A 19,901-nucleotide genomic window follows, 5' to 3' on the forward strand; every position below is an offset into this window, starting at 1 on the left:
GGCCAGCCACTCCAATCTGATAATTAGTAGAGTTTCTTAAGGGAAATTTACATACCAGGCATGTCTGGGGCAACTGCAAGATGAAATGGATCCTTGTGCCACCTGGAAGGTGTCAAAGAATTATATAGGGTAAATGGTGGGGCAGGGCAGTAGTCATATGTATACAGACTAAGTAGTACACAGGTACTAGTACATTAATGCTACCAGGTATGGGAAATTATACATTTGACCAAGTCAGGACAACACCCAGTTCCAGAAATCATCATATAGCAGTAAGCGAGGGAAGGTTGCTGATTTATGTCAAAATAACATCAATTACTATCAGGCAGTCTCTAAGGGGGTGGGGCGGGGTGGTGTTACCAAAATCAATCTCCTTTCTGCCCTGGGTCCAGCTTGTGGGACAGACCGCACGGAACAGTCTCTCCTCCACAAGAAGCCAAATGATCTTGTCAATAACTTGTGCTGGGTAGATAGGATATCAATTTGTAAAAGACCCATCTATATCTCTCTACATCACACTGCTTGACTTCATATCTAAGTGTCAAAGTTTGATGGATAAAGCTTTTGAAGGGAAACATAACATAGAAGTACAACTTTATGATAAGATAGATAGATCTTGGAATCAATGTGAAAAAGACTAGAGCTCAATAGAAGACTGGCAAGGAGCTTCCACAATCATTACTGAAAAGAGGCTATCCAATGGCCAGTAAACTTATAAAAGGATATTCAAAGTATTTGTAATGAGGGAAATGCAAACTTCACTAAGTCTTATATTATTTTCCTTTCAGGAAGAGATCTATAACTTATTCATCTTGCCTCCATGAGGAGAAATCTTCCCCCTACTATCTATGCTGTGAACATTATCTAGCTTGTGGCTGTGGGGCCCATGGCCAAAAGAATAAAATCTTGTTAATATGACACTTAATAATATTCTCAATAATCCTCTGCCTAGTTTCATTGATACCATTCAACTCTCCTATTTGGAAAGACTATAATATACTTGAACAGCCCTTCAATTCAGTACTACATGAGCAGTATGTTTACTAAAATCCTAACTTTTGATACATTATTTTTTCACTTAGAATGACTTTCCTTAGCTTTTGAAATCCTTCCAAATATCTCAAAGTTATTATACGTCCATAAAGATGGTGAATAGGAGGGCCCCTGCTTATATCCCTCATAATAATAATTAGCCATTACAGACAAAAGTGTCTCTTTTTTTTATAAAATTAGAAAATATTATAATAGAGAAAAAAGAAAAATCAACCATAATTTCACACCCAAAGATAACCATTGTTAACATTTTAGCACATTTCCCTTTAGTCTTAATACTATACATATTTGTCTTTATTCCTATAAAGGAAGCCAGATAGAAACGTTTTTGAATTTTAAATTCTATATTGTTGAAAGTATTACATATGTCTCCTTTTTCCCCCCATTGACCTCTCCCCGCCCACTGCTGTTTCCCAGCACATGCTTCACCCCCTTACTTTCTGTGTCCATGGGTTATGCTTATATGTATGCATACAGGTCCTTTGGTTGATCTCTTACCCCCTCTTCCCCTGCCTTCCCTCTGAGGTTGGATGTTCTGTTTGATGCTTCTGTCTCTTGATCTATTCTTGTTCATCTGTTTATGTTGTTCATTATGTTTCCACAAATGAGTGAGATCCTGTGATATTTATCTTTCCCCGACTGGCTTATTTCGCTTAGCATAATAGTCTCCAGGTCCATCCATGCTGTTGCAAATGGTAAAAGTTCTTTCTTTTTTACCACAGCATAGTATTCCATTGTGTAGATGTACTACAGTTTTTTAATCCACTCATCTGCTGATGGGCACTTAGGCTATTTACAAATCTTAGCTATTGTAAATTGAGCTGCTATTAACATAGGGTTTCATATATTCTTTCTCATTGGTGTTTCTAGTTTCTTGGGATATATTCCTAGAAGTGGGGTCACTGGGTCAAATAGAAGTTCCAGTTTTAATTTTTTTAGGAAACGCCATACTGATCTCCATAGTGGCTGCACCAGTCTGCATTCCCACCAGCAGTGCACAAGTGTTCCTTTTTCTCTGCATCCTCTCCAGCACTTGTCATTTGTTGATTTGTTGATGATAACCATTCTGACAGGTGTGAGATGCTACCTCATTGTCATTTTGATTTGCATCTCTCAGATGATTAGTGATTTTGAGCATGTTATCATATGTCTCTTGGCCTTCTGTATGTCTGCTTTTGAAAAGTGTCTATTTAGGTCCTTTGCCCATTTTTTTTAATGGATTATTTATCTTCCTTTTGTTAAGTTGCATGTGTTCCCTGTAAATTTTTGAGATTAAACCCTTATCAGAGATAACATTGGCAAATATGTTCTCCCATGCAGTGGGCTTTCTTTTTGTTCTGTTGATGGTTTCTTTTGCTGTGCAGAAGCTTTTTATTTTGATGTAGTCCCATTTGTTTATTTTCTTCTTAGTTTCCATTGTCCTAAGAGCTGTATCAGTAAAAATATTGTTACAACATAAGTCTGATATTTTGTTGCCTATGGATTCTTCTAAGATTTTGATGGTTTCCTGTCTTATGTTTAAGTCCTTTATCCATTTTGAGTTTATTTTTGTGTATGGTGCAAATTAGTGGTCTAGTTTCATTTTTTTGCTTGTATCTGTCCAATTTTCCCAACACCATTTGTTGAAGAGACTGTCTTGACTCCATTGTATGCTCTTGCCTCCTTTGTCTAATATCAATTAACCATGTGGCTTGGGTCGATTTCTGCATTCTCTATTCTGTTCCATTGGCCTATATGTCTGTTCTTGTGCCAGTAGCAGGCAGTTTTAAGAACAGTGGCTTTGTAATATAATTTTATATCTAGTATTGTGATCCTTCCAACTTTGTTCTTCTTTCTCAGGATTGCTGCAGCTATTCGGGGTCTTTTTTTATTCCATATGAATTTTTGGAGAGTTTGTTCTAGGTCTGTGAAATATACCAGTATGGTATTTTAATGGGTATTGCACTGAATCTATAGATTGCTTTGGGCAGTATGGACACGTTAATGATATTGATTCTACCAATCTATGAACATGATATACTCTTCCATTTGTTTATGTCTTCATCTATCTCTTTTTTCAACATCCTGTAGTTTTCCATACTGTTTTTAAATATATTTTTATTGGTTTCAGAGAGAAAGGGAGAGGAGAAGAGAGATCGAAGCATCAATTATGAGAAAAAATTATTGATTGGCTGCTTCCTTGATGCCCCACCCTGCAACCCAGTCATGTGCCCTGACTGGGAATAGAACTATGAACTGGTTCATAGGTCAACACGCACCCACTGAGCCATGCCTGAGAGGCTTACCACTGTTTAGTAACATATTATTGTAAGATATTGCAAGAGCTTGTTAACATAATAAAAAGTAAATAAAAAGTTATACATGTTAGAAATTATGAAATAAGGCTGTTTCTATTTACAGATGACTTGATGCTCTATGAAGAAAATCTGAAAGAATCAACAATAACTCCTGAAACAAATCAGTGGTTATGCCAACTTTGAAGAATATAAGATTAATGTACAAAAGTCAGCCACTTTCAACAACTGGAATTTGAAATTTAAAAAAAATACCATTTACACTAGTACCTTAGAAATGAAATTACAATGCATAAATATAATAACATAGATAACACCTTTTAAGCCAAGGTAAAACATGAAAAAGGATGAAATAAGTAATCAATTATTATGAGGAAAAGAAAGCTACTTAGTTCACTAATGTTGACCAAACAAATTATTTTTTAGTTTAGGAATAGTTCCTAAAAATATTCTAGGATCTGAAATTTTTTATATTAAATATCAACATTTTTCTTAAATTTATCTCTCCTCCTCTGTCCAATAAAAAGATAATCTTGCTATCCAGCCATTAAATTAAGCCAAAGAGATTGTCGTGTTTAAACTGTATCCCCTGTAATTCATATGTTTAAGTCAAATACCAAGTACCTCAGAAAATATTTTTATTTGGGAACAAGGTCATTTTAGACATGGAATTGGGTGGGCCTGAATTTAATATGACGGGTGTCTTATTTAAAGTGCAAAATTTGGGCAGGGGAAGAGAATCATGCCAAAATTGAATCATGCTGCATAACGCAAGGCTCTATCGGAAGCCAGAAGAGAAGTCTAGAATAAATCCTTCCCTATTATCTTCAGAGAGAGTAAGGCGTTGTGGATGCTGATTTTGGAATTCTATCCTCTAGAATTGTCAGGCAATGAGTCTCTGTGGTGCTTTATTATAGCAGTACTAAAAACCAATTGAGAGAATAACACAGTCATAGTTCTAAGTAGATTCTTTAGAAACTAGTTGTGATGAAAGCCAGAAAGTGAAAAATTCCATGAGGGAAAAAAATACAGATTTGGAATGGACTTACTAAACTGGAGGGAAAATAGAAAGACACTGGCAGGTATCCAGCTGGCAGACATTACCAACTTCTCTGTGTGCCACAGGTAAACTCTCAAGGATAATGAATTACTAACCTTGCTTCCTTGGTTTACCTCAGCCAACTTGCTGAATATAATTCTGCCTATATTTTACACTGTCAGCCAGTCAATTTACCTATTAAGCTTATTTTCACTCTAGTTTTTACTCACCTCCCTCTTCTGCTAAATTTCCTTTTCCTTTTCCTACTGACAATGGTTTTCTTAAGAAATGAAATATATTTCTGTGCAGATATAAAATGTCTCTGTGTTATTTCATTGACCGTAAGAGAAAAGTTTCTGATGATTACTGATGTATGGATTCCTTGTAAAATATTCTACAGGTTCAACCTCTTCTGGAACTTGACATACTTGAACTACAGTATGGCTCATTGTTGAGGAAATAATCTGGGATCAAGGCAACAGTTTTATCAACATTACTGAAGGTGTTTATACTTTAGGAAGCACATAGGATGGAGATTAGTCACATTTATTCCTATTGAAGAGTAGCTAGAAGTAAAGTTTGATGGAGATGGTAGAGTCACAATGAGGAGGAACTTTAACCAGTTGCCATGGTCTGTAGCACTGGGAGAGTTTTGCTGCTAGGTAACTACATCTAGAATTTAATCAATCCAGAAACTAAAAGGGGGTGGCATTTATATTTCTCCTTGTCATGTGAGGTCTCACAGGAAAATACAAACCATCAATGAGTATGTCTTTAGCTAGAAAGGACCCGGGGAACCATTAATTCTTCTGCTGGTAAGTCACTCGAGAATTTTGTGTAAAAGAAAGAAGCAGTAGGATTTGTGTGTGCATGAACACACACACACACACACACACACACACACACACACATGCACAGACAAGAGTCTTTACCAAGTATTCACATCTTGAGAAGGATCTCTGAGACCTATTATTTCCTATTAATATCTTTTACTTGGATGAAAGGAACAAAATTGTGCTCCAATAGATTGTTATTCATATTTTGCAAAAGTATGATTAGGCTATGAATAATAGTGAGAAGGGAGGTAGTAATTAAGGTGCAAAGAATGGCCAATTTGACAAAACTGTGAGGATATAAAAAGGAATTTATCAATTGTATTATACATATATTAGTATGTATCATAATGTTCAGTCAACAATGGACAATGGTATTACTGGAAGGAAGAAGTACCATGGGTTAGATGGATGTTACTTAAATATGTTTATATTTTATTATAATCTTAGGAAGAATAACAATTTTTAGCTGCTGTGGCTGACCAGCAGACCCTGAGTGACAGATGAATGATTACTCTGACACAGGATTGCTGTGAAAGAGAGGGCTAAGAGACTGCCTGGCTAAAGGAACCAGACAGCCTTGATAGCCTGCCGCTTCAGGCTTTTATTGTAACAGCGGTTTGAGATAAAGTTTATCTATTAGATACAATCAGTAGGGTAAGTAATCTTGGGAGGACACATGTATCTGCAGTGTCTTTTAAGCAAGGACACTTAAATATTAAGCATAAAGATTCTGGTAAACACCTGGGAGCTCAGACTTGTTTGGAAAAGTCAAGGCAGGGTCTGCTGCCTTTGGCAAGGTCCTCCTAGAGGCCCCGGACCTTTTAGAGATTCCTTCTTACAGATTTCCAACCAAGTCTCCTGTGCTCTCCCACATTTAGCACCATGTAAAATGGAATAAAATCAAACTAGAAGGGTATCAATTGCAGATGGGATTATATGAAAGACAAAATAAAATACCTTCAGAATGCAAAGGAAATAATCCCAAAGGGATGGAAGAAGTCTTTGGGGGATGGTATACTATTTTCTCATAAGGCACAAACATCTGAATCCCCACATTTTTAGGACTGCAAGATAATTTTCAATTTCAGTCTTCATGTAGATGTATTTATGTCATAAGCTTGTATGAAAAATAGAAATACAAAAATATTTGCCTCAATAATGCAAACATATTAGCACATCTTTATGCAAATGAGAAATCTGGTACAAGCACAATGCCTTTTGACAATACTGATTTGTTACTTGCTTCTGTGAACAAAATATTAATAAATCCACTTAATGTTAAGACACTGTGCTACACACTTGGGAAACCTAAATGAATGATGGAGGCCTAAATAAATGAATGGTCTTGAGCACAAATTTAGGCAAAGTGGTTGGGGTAGAAATACACATTAGAAATTTGTCAAATTGCATTCAATAATTTGCATATCCATGCCAACTTTTATTTATAGCATGAATATCCACAGTCAACATAAGATCATTAAATACTGAGAGCAAAAAGAAAGAACATCAGCAACCCCTGTACAAATAGGATAAAACACAGGAAAGTGAAATATGCTACAAGGGACCTAAAACACATTGATCAAATCCACTTCCCATAGCAGGTAATATAAAAATGAAAAATGCCTAATTGAGGTCCTTTCATATCCTGGATGATGTACTCATTTCTGCATGATTTTTAAAAAATCTTCATTTATCACACCTTGACATCTTTTCTCTGGAACCATTTTTTCTGTTACTTATAAAGTCTTTATTTCTTAGTTCACACTTTTTCATAGAAAATTCTTTTTTCCTACTTATTTCTACTAAACCTATGTGTCAACAATTATAAAAAAAATGACAAATTAGTTAGTTTACCTCTTTTTACTTATGTAGACATGTTTGTGTAATTAAAATAAAGTATGTATGAAAAGTTTAATTTCACAATAAATTTTTCTTTATGTATTACTGTAATTGTAAATTTATAGTGAATGGGTCTAATAAATGCATGCATTCACCAGTCACCATGAGTTAGCAAATGCATACAGCTGAGGCATGGCTTAGTTCACATTGGAATATCGGCTGGCATGTGTTAAAACTACTGCAGAAAGTCACTCCAAGTGCCAATAGAACCAATTACCACATGTAATATGGTGTGATCATGTGCTAATCATTAGCCAAACACTGTTTACAAGCAATGACTCTCAAATTTAAATATATAGACTATAGCTGTCGATATGTAATATTCATTTCTATTGATGAAATTACTACAGTGTTTTTCCCCAGCATATGGCCTATTCACTAAAATTTGTTAAAAATAACAGTGAATTAATAAAGAAGTTTTAACCTATTGGTTTAATTATAAGCAAATCTTGGTTTAAAATAGTTAAAATTAACAAGATGTTAATTTTCACATATGACACATGGGCCAGAAATTTTGTCTGTTAAATTCAAAATCCTTTAAATCAAGGTCTGCAAAATCAAAGGTTTACTGTACTGCATTTACTGATGCTGCCATCTTGATGGGAATCCTTGGCTTCAATTCCTTATTTGTAGAATTGGATTTCCTTTCCATCTTAAATAATAAATTATTTGGTCACATTTCACAAGAAAAATATTTAAAACTACTTCCATATATTATTATTTTTCTTATTGTCTCTAATATACAGGGGTGGGCAAAAATAGGTTTACAGATGTGAGTGTAAAACTCAGAGCTTATTCTTATAAAGTTATATAAATGTTTTACTTTACTCTCATTCTCTACAACCACATCAGAAATACAACTGTATAAAAGAAAAATAATCATTCTGATCCACATGAAATATAGCTTAACAGAAATCCTACTACTAAGAATATAAGGAAGCCACAAACATTGGTAAGAGGGGCAGAGACACTGCACAGGCTGGCCCCACATGCATGTGTGGCAGATAAAGCTTCCCTAACTGGGTGAAGGAAATAGAATACAAATCCAGGAAGTGCAGAGAGTTCCAACTAAGATGAACCCAAAGAATCTCACACCAAGACACATCATAATTACAATTCAAAAGGTTAAAGACATATGGACCTTAAAAGAGCAAGAGAAAAGCAGTTACCTACCTATAAGAGAACTCCCATAAGACTGTCAGCTGATTTCTCAACAGAAACTTCATGCCAAAAGGAATGACAAGAAATATTTAGAGTGATGAAAAGCAAAGACTTGCAATCAAGATTACTCTGCCCAGCAATGATATCATTTAGAATTGAAGGACATATAAACAACTTCCAGGAAAAGAAAGAGTTAAAAGAGTTCAGCATCACCACCAAAGCAGTATTACATGACATGTTAAAGGGGAAGAAGGAAGAAGAAGAAGAAAAAGGAGGAGGAGGAGGAGGAGGAGGAGGAGGAGGAGGAGGAGGAGGAGGAGGAGGACAAGAAGAAGAAGAAGAAGAAGAAGAAGAAGAAGAAGAAGAAGAAGAAGGAGAAGAAGAAGAAGAAGAAGAAGAAGAAGAAGAAGAACAACAACAACAACAACAACAACAATAACAACAACAACAACAACAACAGCAACAAGAAGAACAAGAACAAGAGGATTAAAAATATGAACAATAAAATGTCAATAAATACATATCTATCGACAATTGCATCCACCTCCCCTCAGAAAAAAAAAACCCACACCCACAAAATAGAGAAACAAGCAGAACAGAAACTAACTCAGAGGTATAAAGAACATTTTGGTGGTTATCAGACCAGAGGAGGGTTGGGGAGTTTAGTAAAAAAGTTTGAAGTGATTAAGAAGTACTAATTGGTAGTAACAGAATAGTCATGGAGATGTAAAATACAGCACAAGGAATACAGTCAATAATATTCTCATTATGTATGTATTTTGTTAGATTGGTATAAGATTTATCAGGATAATAACTTAGTATTTTATATAAGGTCTAATCATTGGGGGCACTCCTTAAACTAATATTTAATATTGTATGGCAGCTATAATTGAAAAATAAAAAATATTTCAAACAATAATACAAATAAAATTGAAAATATTAATATTTATATCAATTCTATAGGTATAAATAGAAACTCCCTCTCAAACATTTGATATAAGTTTACCTTTCCTTTGTTTTATACATTTATTGTGAAAATATTCACACATGTTCATGCAGTTAAACAATAGTATCATTAATCATTAAGTGTCATTCAACCAGGTTCAAAAGGTGTTAGTCTATGACCAATGACCATTTTCTTGTACACACACAATCTCACACTGCCTTATAATTTCTTTTTATTAAAATAAATTTTTATTTACTTTAAGAGAGATAGGAATGAAGAGGGAAAAAGAGATAGAAACATCTATGAGAGAAAAATAGTGATTAGCTGCCTCTTTCATGCCCCCTACTGGGAACGAACCCACAACCTGGGTATGATTCCTGACCAGGAATCAAACCAGTGACAGCTTGGTGCAAAGGACAAGAGTCAACCAACTCAGCCACATGCACCGTGATGCCTTAAAATTTCTTAAGGACAAATGCGTGAAGTATTCTGAGACATGTCTTGAGTCAAACACTAATACATTTTAACACTTGTCTTTTTCTTCCTCCTCCACCTTGGCCTGCTCATAACCCCAAACACTGTCTCTACTCTGCTTTTTATTTTCTCTTCCAGTGTGCTACTATGCTGGTACGAGCCTGCCAGAGAACAGACTCAAAGTCAATGCTGAATGCCCAGCTCAGAGGGAACAGTGATGCTTCCTGCCAATGTGTTCACCAATGGCTGTGTATGGTGGCTCCATAATGGCTGTGTGTTCACCAATGGCTGTGTATGGTGGCTCCATAATGGCTGTGAGTGAGGCCCTGGTGTGTGTCAGGAACACTCTCCTGTCACTCTGGCTGGCGGTAGTTCTGTTCCTATATGGATGGTCCCAGGTTGTGCACTCCCGACCCCATGGTGCCCCAGAAGTGGTGATTCCCTTGAAGGTAGCAGGCTTTGGCATGAAGACTAAAGACTGGCTCTCTTACAGAATGCATTTTGGGGGCCAGAATCAGATAATCCACATGAAGGTCAACAAGCATTTTCTGTCCAGACACTTCCGAGTGGTTACCTACTCAGACCAGGGTGCTCTCTTTGAGGACCAGCCTTTTGTAAAGAATGACTGCTACTACCAGGGTTATGTGGAGGGGGACCCAGAATCCCTGGTTTCCTTCAGTACCTGTTTGGGGGGCTTGCAAGGAATATTACAGACAAATGACATTGTTTATGAAATAGAGCCCGATACACTTTCTACCATATTTGAACATTTCATATATAAAGTGGACAGTGAGGAGACACAATTGCCACCCATGAGATGTGGAGTAACAGATGAAGAAATAGCACGACAACTGAAGTTTCAGGAGAGTGTTAATTTCACTTTGATGCAGAGTGGGTATGAAGGCTGGTGGACACACAACCGGCTTCTTGAACTGGCAGTGGTGGTGGACCACAATCGCTATCTTCATCACCAAAGTAACACCACAGCTGTGCAGTATGAAGTATGCTTTATTGTCAATGAAGTTGAATATTTTTTATATTCTCTAGATGTTGATGTTGTTTTAATGGGAATTGAGGTCTGGACTGAAAAAAACCCTATTAAAATAGGTTCGATAGGTAATGTCCTGGGCACATTTTGCAATTGGAAGCAAACTAGCTTTAACAGCCGCCTTCCACATGATGTTGCACATCTTTTGGTAAAACATAGCTATGGTATTACTCTTGGCATAGCCTTTATTGGAACAGTATGTAACTTTACATATAATTGTGGAGTGGAAAGTTTAATGTACAATAAATTGAGTGCTGTTGCACACACTGTTTCCCATGAGATTGGTCATAATTTTGGGATGAATCATGATGACAAAACTTGTATATGTGGACATAAACAATGCATAATGTATCCAGTAAGATCAAATGGAATAAGATTCAGCAACTGCAGCTATGCTAGCTTCATCAACACCACAGCAGGGCAAAACTGTATGTACGTTTCATCAAATGCAGGGAACATCTTCACACTTGCACGGTGTGGGAACAGTGTGGTTGAAGAAGGAGAAGACTGTGACTGTGGCGCTTTACATTTGTGTATGGAAGATCCGTGCTGTGAGTCAGACTGCACTCTCAGCCCTGGGGCTGCTTGTGCTTCTGGGCTTTGTTGCAGACACTGTCAGATCGCTCGAAGAGGAAAAGTTTGTAGAAAAAAGAAAAATGAATGTGATCTCCCAGAGTGGTGCAATGGGACATCCTACCATTGTCCAGAGGATGTGTATGTGCAGAATGGGATCTCATGCAAGGGCGGTGGCTACTGCTATGAAAACAGATGCAATAACCGTGAAGAGCAGTGTAGGAACGTATTTGGCAAAGAGGCCAAGAGTGCAAATCAGAATTGTTACACGGAAATGAACACCCGAGGTGACCGTTTTGGGAACTGTGGTTTAATGAACGGTGCGTACATAAAATGTAGCATCTCAGATACCTTGTGCGGGAGGATTCAGTGTGAAAACGTGACAAAACTTCCCCTTCTGAGAGATCATTCTACTGTGCATTGGACTCACTTCAATGGCGCCACCTGCTGGGGTACCGACTACCACTTCGGGATGACCCTACCTGACATTGGTGATGTGAAAGATGGGACAGAGTGTGGGGCAGAACATGTCTGCATCCAAAGGAAGTGTGTCCATAGGTCACTTCTGGTAACTAGTTGTTCACCTAAGAGCTGCAATCTGAAAGGAGTCTGCAACAACAGGCAGCACTGCCATTGCAACTCGCAGTGGGAGCCTCCCTTCTGCCTGGAAAGAGGCCATGGAGGTAGTATTGATAGTGGCCCACCCCCTGGGAGAACAGTGAGACAAAAGACCAATTACCTGGGACCACTTTGGTTGATTCGTTTCATTCTTTTATTATGCTTGTTAATTTTGGGTTTTCTGACACGCAGAAGAACAGATAAGAGTGAAGAGCAGAATGTGGCACCTTCACATGAGTAAGAAGATCAAAATGTCAACACTTTACCTAAGGAGGAAGAGAAAGATATTGCAATATCATCTAAGGAAGAACAGCAAAATGTTCCACTGCATTTTAGAAAGAAAAGCAACAATTTACAATTTTTAAAAAGACGCCCAATTTCCTATGTATAAATTTTAGTCTCCTGGCTGTTACAGGAAAAATGCTACAGCATGTGTCACAAACCATTGACATAATGTCTGTGAATTTTTATTATTTGTAATCATAAAACATTGGTCATTAAATAACTGGCAAAATATCTTAATTCCTAGAATATCAATATCTTTCATGATTTTAAATAGTGTTTAATTTTCATGGAACTACTCTCTGTGTTTCCTGAGCAAAAGTACAGCTAATAAATACTGTGTCTTTGTGTGTTTTTAATTTGCTGTCTCAGTTCTAACTACCCTTCCCATTTGTACTCTGCTTTGTCACACAGAGAATGCAAACATAGAAATTAAATTTCTTTGCCAGTCCTCTCATTTTTAGTTTCTTCAATAATTGGCAATTGGGAAGCAGAGAGGAAACTTGGGAAATTTTCTGATTACTATTCATGCCAGTCATGCCTCATTAACAGCTCTAGTCTTTGCAAAGATAGTAACTTCCACATTATTACTATATATACTATATATACTATAGCATTGTGCAAAAGTGGGTTTACAGTTGTGAGTATGAAAAACAGAGTTTAATTTATTATTTATTAATTATTGTGTTATTTTCCATACAAATGACTGTCAACCTACATTTGGCCACCTCTGATAAGAACTTACAACTTTTGGGAGTAGAAAAAAGATGGCGACTGGCAGGAAAGAGGTGAGGGATAGGAAGTGAGTGAATGAGGGGATAAAAGGAGAGTGTGTGGATGTATGTGGTGTGTGTGTAAGTGAGTGAGGGACAGTTAAATCTGGCAGGAGTAGCAGGGGGTGGCAGACCAGGCTCTCTGGGACAGGGAGAGACTACCACTGCTGCGGCCACTCCCCAGACTGCGAGACTCGGGGCTTTGATCCCACACCATCTTGAAGGGGGAGTGGCCTCTTCTAGGAACTCATCATCACCACCCCCCAGACAGGCCTTGGACACTGCCCATGGCCCATCAGCCACTTCAGCCAAAATCCTGCTGCCCCACCCGCAGACCTGTGGACTCTGGGACCTTCACCTCCAAAGGTATACCACTCCCACAGCAGTAAGTGCAACTTCCCCTGCCCCAGCCACAGACCTCCAGAAGTCACATACCCACGTTTCCAACATTTGTGTGTTTCTAGCACACAGCCTTCCAGGGAGCACCACTCCATAGGCAGCTTTTGGGAGCTACTGTGAGCCCCCGCTGGGTGTGATTTTGTACAGACATGGGCGCACTGCCCCACAATAGAAATTCTGAATTCCCTCTTCCTGAATAACTGCCCACAGACAACCCAGCTGCGCAACTTCAGCGCCCGGGCCCCTCAGAGTGCGTCTGAGCTCTGCACAGGAAAAGGCACTGCCACAGTCGCACATTTCCAACAAGCAGGTACCCTGAGCCCATCTACTCACAGGGCACTCTGGGGAGCTGCTGTGAGCCCTGGCTGGGTGTGATCTTGGACAAACAGGGATGCACTCCCCCGGCAGTAGAAATTCTGAATTAACTCATCCTGAACTCCTGCCCACAGATGCCTTGATTATGGGGCTTCAGTGCCAGGGCCCTTCAGAATGCTTCAGTGCACCGCCATGCTGGCAAAGGCACCACGGGTGCCCCTGTGAGCAGTCACTGGGAGCGCGCACCTATCCACCACAGGTGCAGCAGCAAAAACCTGAGACTTCCCACCACACAGCTGCAGAACTCTGAACACTACAGGCACACGCTTTTCTGGCACGCAGGCCTCCCAAGCCCACAGCAGCTCTTGGATGCTGCTGTGAGCCCCTGCTGGGCACAAACTTATATAAACAGGAGAACACTGCTGGGCTGAAGAAATGCTGAATTCCCTCTTCTGGGATACCTGCCCACAGACACCGCAATCCTGTGGCTTCAGTGTCAGGGCCCTTCAGAGTGTGTCAGTACACTCTGCTGGAAAACGCACTATGGGTGTCCCTGTGAGTTGCCACTGGATGCTGCCCACCCCAAAACTACAGAACTCTGGACATCACAGGCATGCCTTTTTAGAGTGCAGGCCTCCTGAGCCCCACCACCCAACAAATGGTTCCTAGGTGCTACTGTGAATCCCTGCTGGGCATGCATGATTTCGATCAAGGGCACAAGACAACAAAATTGGGACAACCACTCCATGGCTGCTGACTTCTAGACACCACAGTTGCACCTTTCCAGCTCGCAAGCCTACATCAAGAGAACCCAAATAGCTCAATTAGGGAGCTACGCTAGATTATTAAGCCCAGGAGACTTGAGACATCACACCAGTAACACCATCCTCAAAAGAACCTGGATAGCAAAGCAAATGGATCTACAATTAAAACATTACAGCAAAACATGGGAAGACAAAAAAGCAATCCCCAAAGGAAAGAAAAAGAGGAATCACCAGAAGGGGAGTTAAATGAAATTGAGGCTAGTAACATATTAGAGAAAGAATTCAGAGTAATGGTTATAAGGATGCTGAAATGGCTGGATGACAAATACACACAACTCAATGACAAATACACAAAACTCAATGAGAATTATAAGGAGCTGAATGACAATGTCACCAACATGAAAAGGAACCAAGAGGAAATGAAGAATGACATAGCTGCACTAAAGAACACAATGGAAGGCTTAAAAGGAAGACTAGAAGGGGCTGAGGAACACATCAGTGAATTAGAAGACAAGGTAGGAAAAAACACATAACCATAGCAACAACTGGAAAGAAAATTTAAAAAGCAAGAGAAGATCCTAAGGGAGCTTTGGGACAACACAAAAAGAAACATCATTTGCATAATAGGGATACCAGAAGGAGAGGAAGAGAAGCAAGGAATAGAAAATCTATATGAATGAAATAATGACAGAAAACTTCCCTGATATTGGCAAGAAAAAAGCTATGCAAGTCCAAGAAGCACATAGAGTCCCAAACAAGATGAATACCAAAAGACTGACACCAAGACACATCATAATTAAATTGGCAAACACCAAAGACAAAGTAAGAATCTTAAAGACTGCCAGAGAAAGACAGAAAGTTACCTACAAGGGATCTCCTATTACAATATCAACTTATTTCTCAACAGAAACACACCAGACCAGAAGGAAATGGAATGAAATATACAAAATGATGCAAAGCAAGGGACCGAACCCAAGAATACTGTACCCAGCAAGGCTATAATTCAAAATTGAAGGTGGAATCAGAAGCTCCACATACAAAAAATGGCTAAGAGAGTTTATTACCACCAAGCCAGCAACGCACGAAATGCTAAAGAGACTGCTGTAAAAAGAAGAAACAGAATAGCAAGAAGAAACACAAACATTAAGAATAAAAATGACGACAAACAAGTACTTATCAATAATAACATTAAATGTAAATGGATTAAATGCTTCAATCAAAAGACATAAGGTAGCTGAAAGGATAAGAAAATATGAACCATATATTTGCTGTCTGCAAGAGACCCACCTCAGAACAAAGGATTCACACAATCTGAGAATGAAGGGATGGAAAAAAATTTTCAGGCAAATGGAAATGAGAAAAAAGCTGGGGTAGCAATATTTATATCTGACAAAATAGACCTCAAAGTAAAGGAGACCTCAAAGTAAAGGCCATAACAAGAAATAAGGAAGGCCACTACATAATACTAAAGGGAGCAATTCAGCAAGAAGATATAACTTTGCTAAACATATTTGCACCCAATACAGGAGCACCCAAATACATAAAAAAAACTTCTGGAAGATATCAAGTGAGAGATTGACAATAATACAGTCATAGTAGGGGAATTCAACACACCACTGACATCACTGGATAAATCCTCTAGACAAAAAATTCAGCAAAGAAACAGCAATCCTAAATGACTCAATAGATCAGATGGACTTAATTGACATCTTCAGAACATTTCACCACAAAGCTAAAGAATATACATTCTTCTCCAGTGCACACAGGACATTTTCAAAGATAGACCACATATTAGGACACAGGCAAAGTTTCTTCAAATTCAAGAGGATAGAAATCATAACAAGCATCTTCTGAGATCACAATGGCATAAAACTAGAAATAAACTACAATAAAAACAATGAAAAAATCAAACCTTGGAAGCTAAATAGTATGCTATTAAACAATGATTGGGTTACCAAAGAGATCAAAGAAGAAATAAAAAACATCCTGGAAACTAATGACAATGAAAACACAACAATCCAAAACCTATGGGACTCAATGAAAGCAGTACTGAGAGGGAAGTTTATAGCTCTACAGGCCTACTTCAAAAAAACAAGAAAAACTTGTAATAAATTATTTAACCTTGCAACTTAAAAAATTAGAAAGAGAGCAATAAGAAAAGCCCACAGTATCCAGAAGGAAAGAAATAATAAAGGCCAGAGCAGAAATAAATGACATAGAAACCAAAAAGACGATACAAAAGATCAATGTAACCAAGAGCTGGTTCTTTGAAAGGATAAAAGAGATTGATGAACCTCTAGCCAGGCTCACATAGAAACAGAGAGAGAGAAGACCCAAATAAACAAAATCAGAAATGAAAGAGGTGAAATAACAACAGACCCTATAGAAATACAAAGTATTGTTAAAAAATACTATGAACGCCCTGACCAGTTTGGCTCAGAGGATAGAGCATTGGCCTGTGGACTGAAGGGTCCTGGGTTCAGTTCCGGTCAAGGGAATGTACCTTGGTTGCGGGCACATCCCCAGTGGAGGGTGTGCAGGAGGCAGCTGAATCGATGTTTCTCTCTCATCTATGTTTGGAACTCTCTATCCCTCTCCTTCTCCCTTCCTCTCTGTAAAAAAATCAATAAAAAAATACTATGAAAAACTATACTCCAACAAACTAGACAACCTGGAGGAAATGGACATATTCCTAGAAAAATACAATCTTCCAAAACTCAATCAGGAAGAATCTAAAAACCTGAATAGGCTGATAACTATGGAAGAAATTGAAGCAGTCATCAAAAACTTCCAGCAAACAAAAGCCCCGGCACAGACGGCTTCACAGGGGAGTTTTACCAAAACATTCAAGGAAGAACTAAAACCTATCCTCCTCAGACTATTCCAAAAAATTCAAGAGGAAGGAACACTTCCAAGCTCATTCTATGAAGCCAGCATCACCCTAATACCAAAACCAGATAGACAAAACAATGAAAGAGAATTACAGGCTAATACCCCTCTTGAAAATAGATGCCAAAATCCTCAACAAAATTCTAGCAAATCAGATCCAGCAGTACATTAGAAAGATCATATGCCATGATCAAGTAAGTTTTATCACAGGGATGCAAGGATGGTACGATATCCGCAAATCAATAAACGTGATACATCACATTAACAAATTGAGAGATAAAAATCACATAGTCATATCAATTGACGCAGAAAAAGCATTTGACAAAATCCAATATCCTTTCTTGATAAAAACTTTCAGCAAGGTGGAAATAGAAGAATCAAACCTCAACATAATAAAAGCCATTTATGCCAAACCCACAGCCAACATTGTACTCAATGGGCAAAAACTAAAACCATTTCCCCTAAGAGCAGAAACAAGACAGGGATGCCCACTCTCACTCCTGTTCGATATAGTACTGGAGGTATCAGCCATTGTGATCAGACAAGAAGAAGAAATAAAAGGCATACAAATTGGGAAAGAAGAAGTAAAACTGTCATTATGTGCAGATGACATGATACGGTACATAGAAAGTCCTGAAGACTCCATCAAAAAAAATGTTAGACTTAATAAATGAATTCGGAAATATAGAAGGATACAAAATTAATGCCAAAAAATTTATGACATTTCTATACACCAATAGTGAACTTACAGGAAGCGAGACTAAAAAAGCAATCCCATTTACTATCACACAAAAAAAAATTAAGATACCTAGGAATAAACTTAACTAAAGAGGTAAAAGACATGTACGCAGAAAACTACAGGATGTTGAAAAAAGAGATAGAGGAAGGCATAACCAATGGAAGAACACACCGTGTTCTTGGATTGATAGAATCGACATCATTAAAATGTCTATACTACCCAAAGCAATCTATAGATTCAATGCACTTCCAATTAAAATACCAACAGCATATTTTACAGATCTAGAAAGAACTCTCCAAAAATTCATCTGGAATAAAAAAAAACAAAAACAAAAACAAAAACGAATAGCTGCAGTGATCCTGAAAAAGAAGAACAAAGTAGGAGTGATCTCAATACCAGATATCAAAATGTATTACAAAGCCACGGTTCTCAAAACTGCCTGGTACTGGCACAAGAACAGACATATAGATCAATGGAATAGAATAGAAAACCCAAACCACTATGCTCAATTAATATTTGACAAAGGAGTCAAGAACATACAATGGAGTCAAGACAGTCTCTTCAATAAGTGGTGCTGGGAAATTTGGTCAGACACATGCAAAAAAATTAAACTAGACACCAAGTTACACCATACACAACAATAAACTCAAAATGGATAAGGGACTTAAATGTAAGATGGGAAACCATAAAAATATTAGAGGAATCCAAAGGCAGCAAAATCTCAGACATATGCCGAAGCAATTTCTTCACCAATACCACTCCTAGAGCAATGGAAACTAAAGGGAAATTAAACAAATGGGACTACATCAAAATAAAAAGCTTCTGCACAGTAAACAAAACCATCAATAAAACAACAAGAAAGCCCACTGCATGGGAGAGCATATTTGCCAATGATATCTCTGATAAGGGTTTAATCTCCAACATTTACAGGAAACTCATACAACTTAACAAAAGGAAGACAAACAACCCAATAAAAAAAATGGCAAAGGACCTCAATAGATACTTTTTGAAAGAAGACATAAGGAAAGCCAAGAGACATATGATAACATGCTCAAAATCACTAATCATCCAGGAGATGCCAAGCACAATGACAATGAGGTACCATCTCACTCCTGTCAGAATGGCTATCATCAACAAATCAATCAATACATGACAAATGCTGGAGAAGATGCGGAGAAAAAAGAACCCTCATGCACTGCTGGTGGGAATGCAGACAGGTGCAGGCACTGTGGAGAACAGTATGGAGTTTCCTCAAAAAACTAAAACTGGAACTTCCATTTGACCCAGTGATCCCACTTCTTGGAATATATCCCAAGAAACCAGAAACACCAATCAGAAAGGATATATGCACTCCTATGTTCATAGCAGCACAATAGCTTACAATAGCTAAGATTTGGAATCAGTCTAAGTGCCCATCAGCAGATGAGTGATCAAAAAACTTTGACACATCTACACAATGGAATACTATGCTGCTGTAAAAAGGAAGGAACTCCTACCATTTGCCACAGCATGGATGGAACTGGAGAGCATTATGCTAAGTGAGATAAGTTAGTCGGAGAAAGATAAATATCATGTGTTCTCATTCATTTGGATTATAATAAACAACATAAACCGATGAATAAAAATAGATCTAAATACAGAGAAGCATCAATCAGATGCTCAAACCTCAGAGGGAAGGCAGGGGAATGTGGGGCAAAAGGGGGAGAGATCAACCAAAGGACATGTATGCATGCATATAAGCATAATCAATGGATACAGACACCGGGGGATGAAGGCATGAGTGGGGGAATGGGAGGACA

The 19,901-nt window shown here is 38.1% G+C and overlaps 1 protein-coding gene across 1 annotated transcript; it reads left to right on the top strand.

Annotated features, from left to right (window-relative positions):
• The first annotated feature begins 9,986 nt into the window (after positions 1-9,986).
• Positions 9,987-12,182, top strand: LOC118658100 (disintegrin and metalloproteinase domain-containing protein 20-like). Its single transcript, XM_036313073.1, has one exon. The coding sequence runs from the start codon at positions 9,987-9,989 to the stop codon at positions 12,180-12,182; it is 2,196 nt and encodes a 731-aa protein (XP_036168966.1).
• The last annotated feature ends 7,719 nt before the right edge of the window (positions 12,183-19,901 follow it).

This window comes from Myotis myotis, unplaced genomic scaffold (assembly GCF_014108235.1).
Source record: "Myotis myotis isolate mMyoMyo1 unplaced genomic scaffold, mMyoMyo1.p scaffold_m19_p_6, whole genome shotgun sequence".
NCBI lineage: Eukaryota > Metazoa > Chordata > Mammalia > Chiroptera > Vespertilionidae > Myotis > Myotis myotis.

Bases quoted from the DNA above. Each gene is read 5' to 3' on its own strand.
- LOC118658100 (XM_036313073.1), top strand. From the start codon at position 9,987: ATGGCTGTGTATGGTGGCTCCATAATGGCTGTGAGTGAGGCCCTGGTG.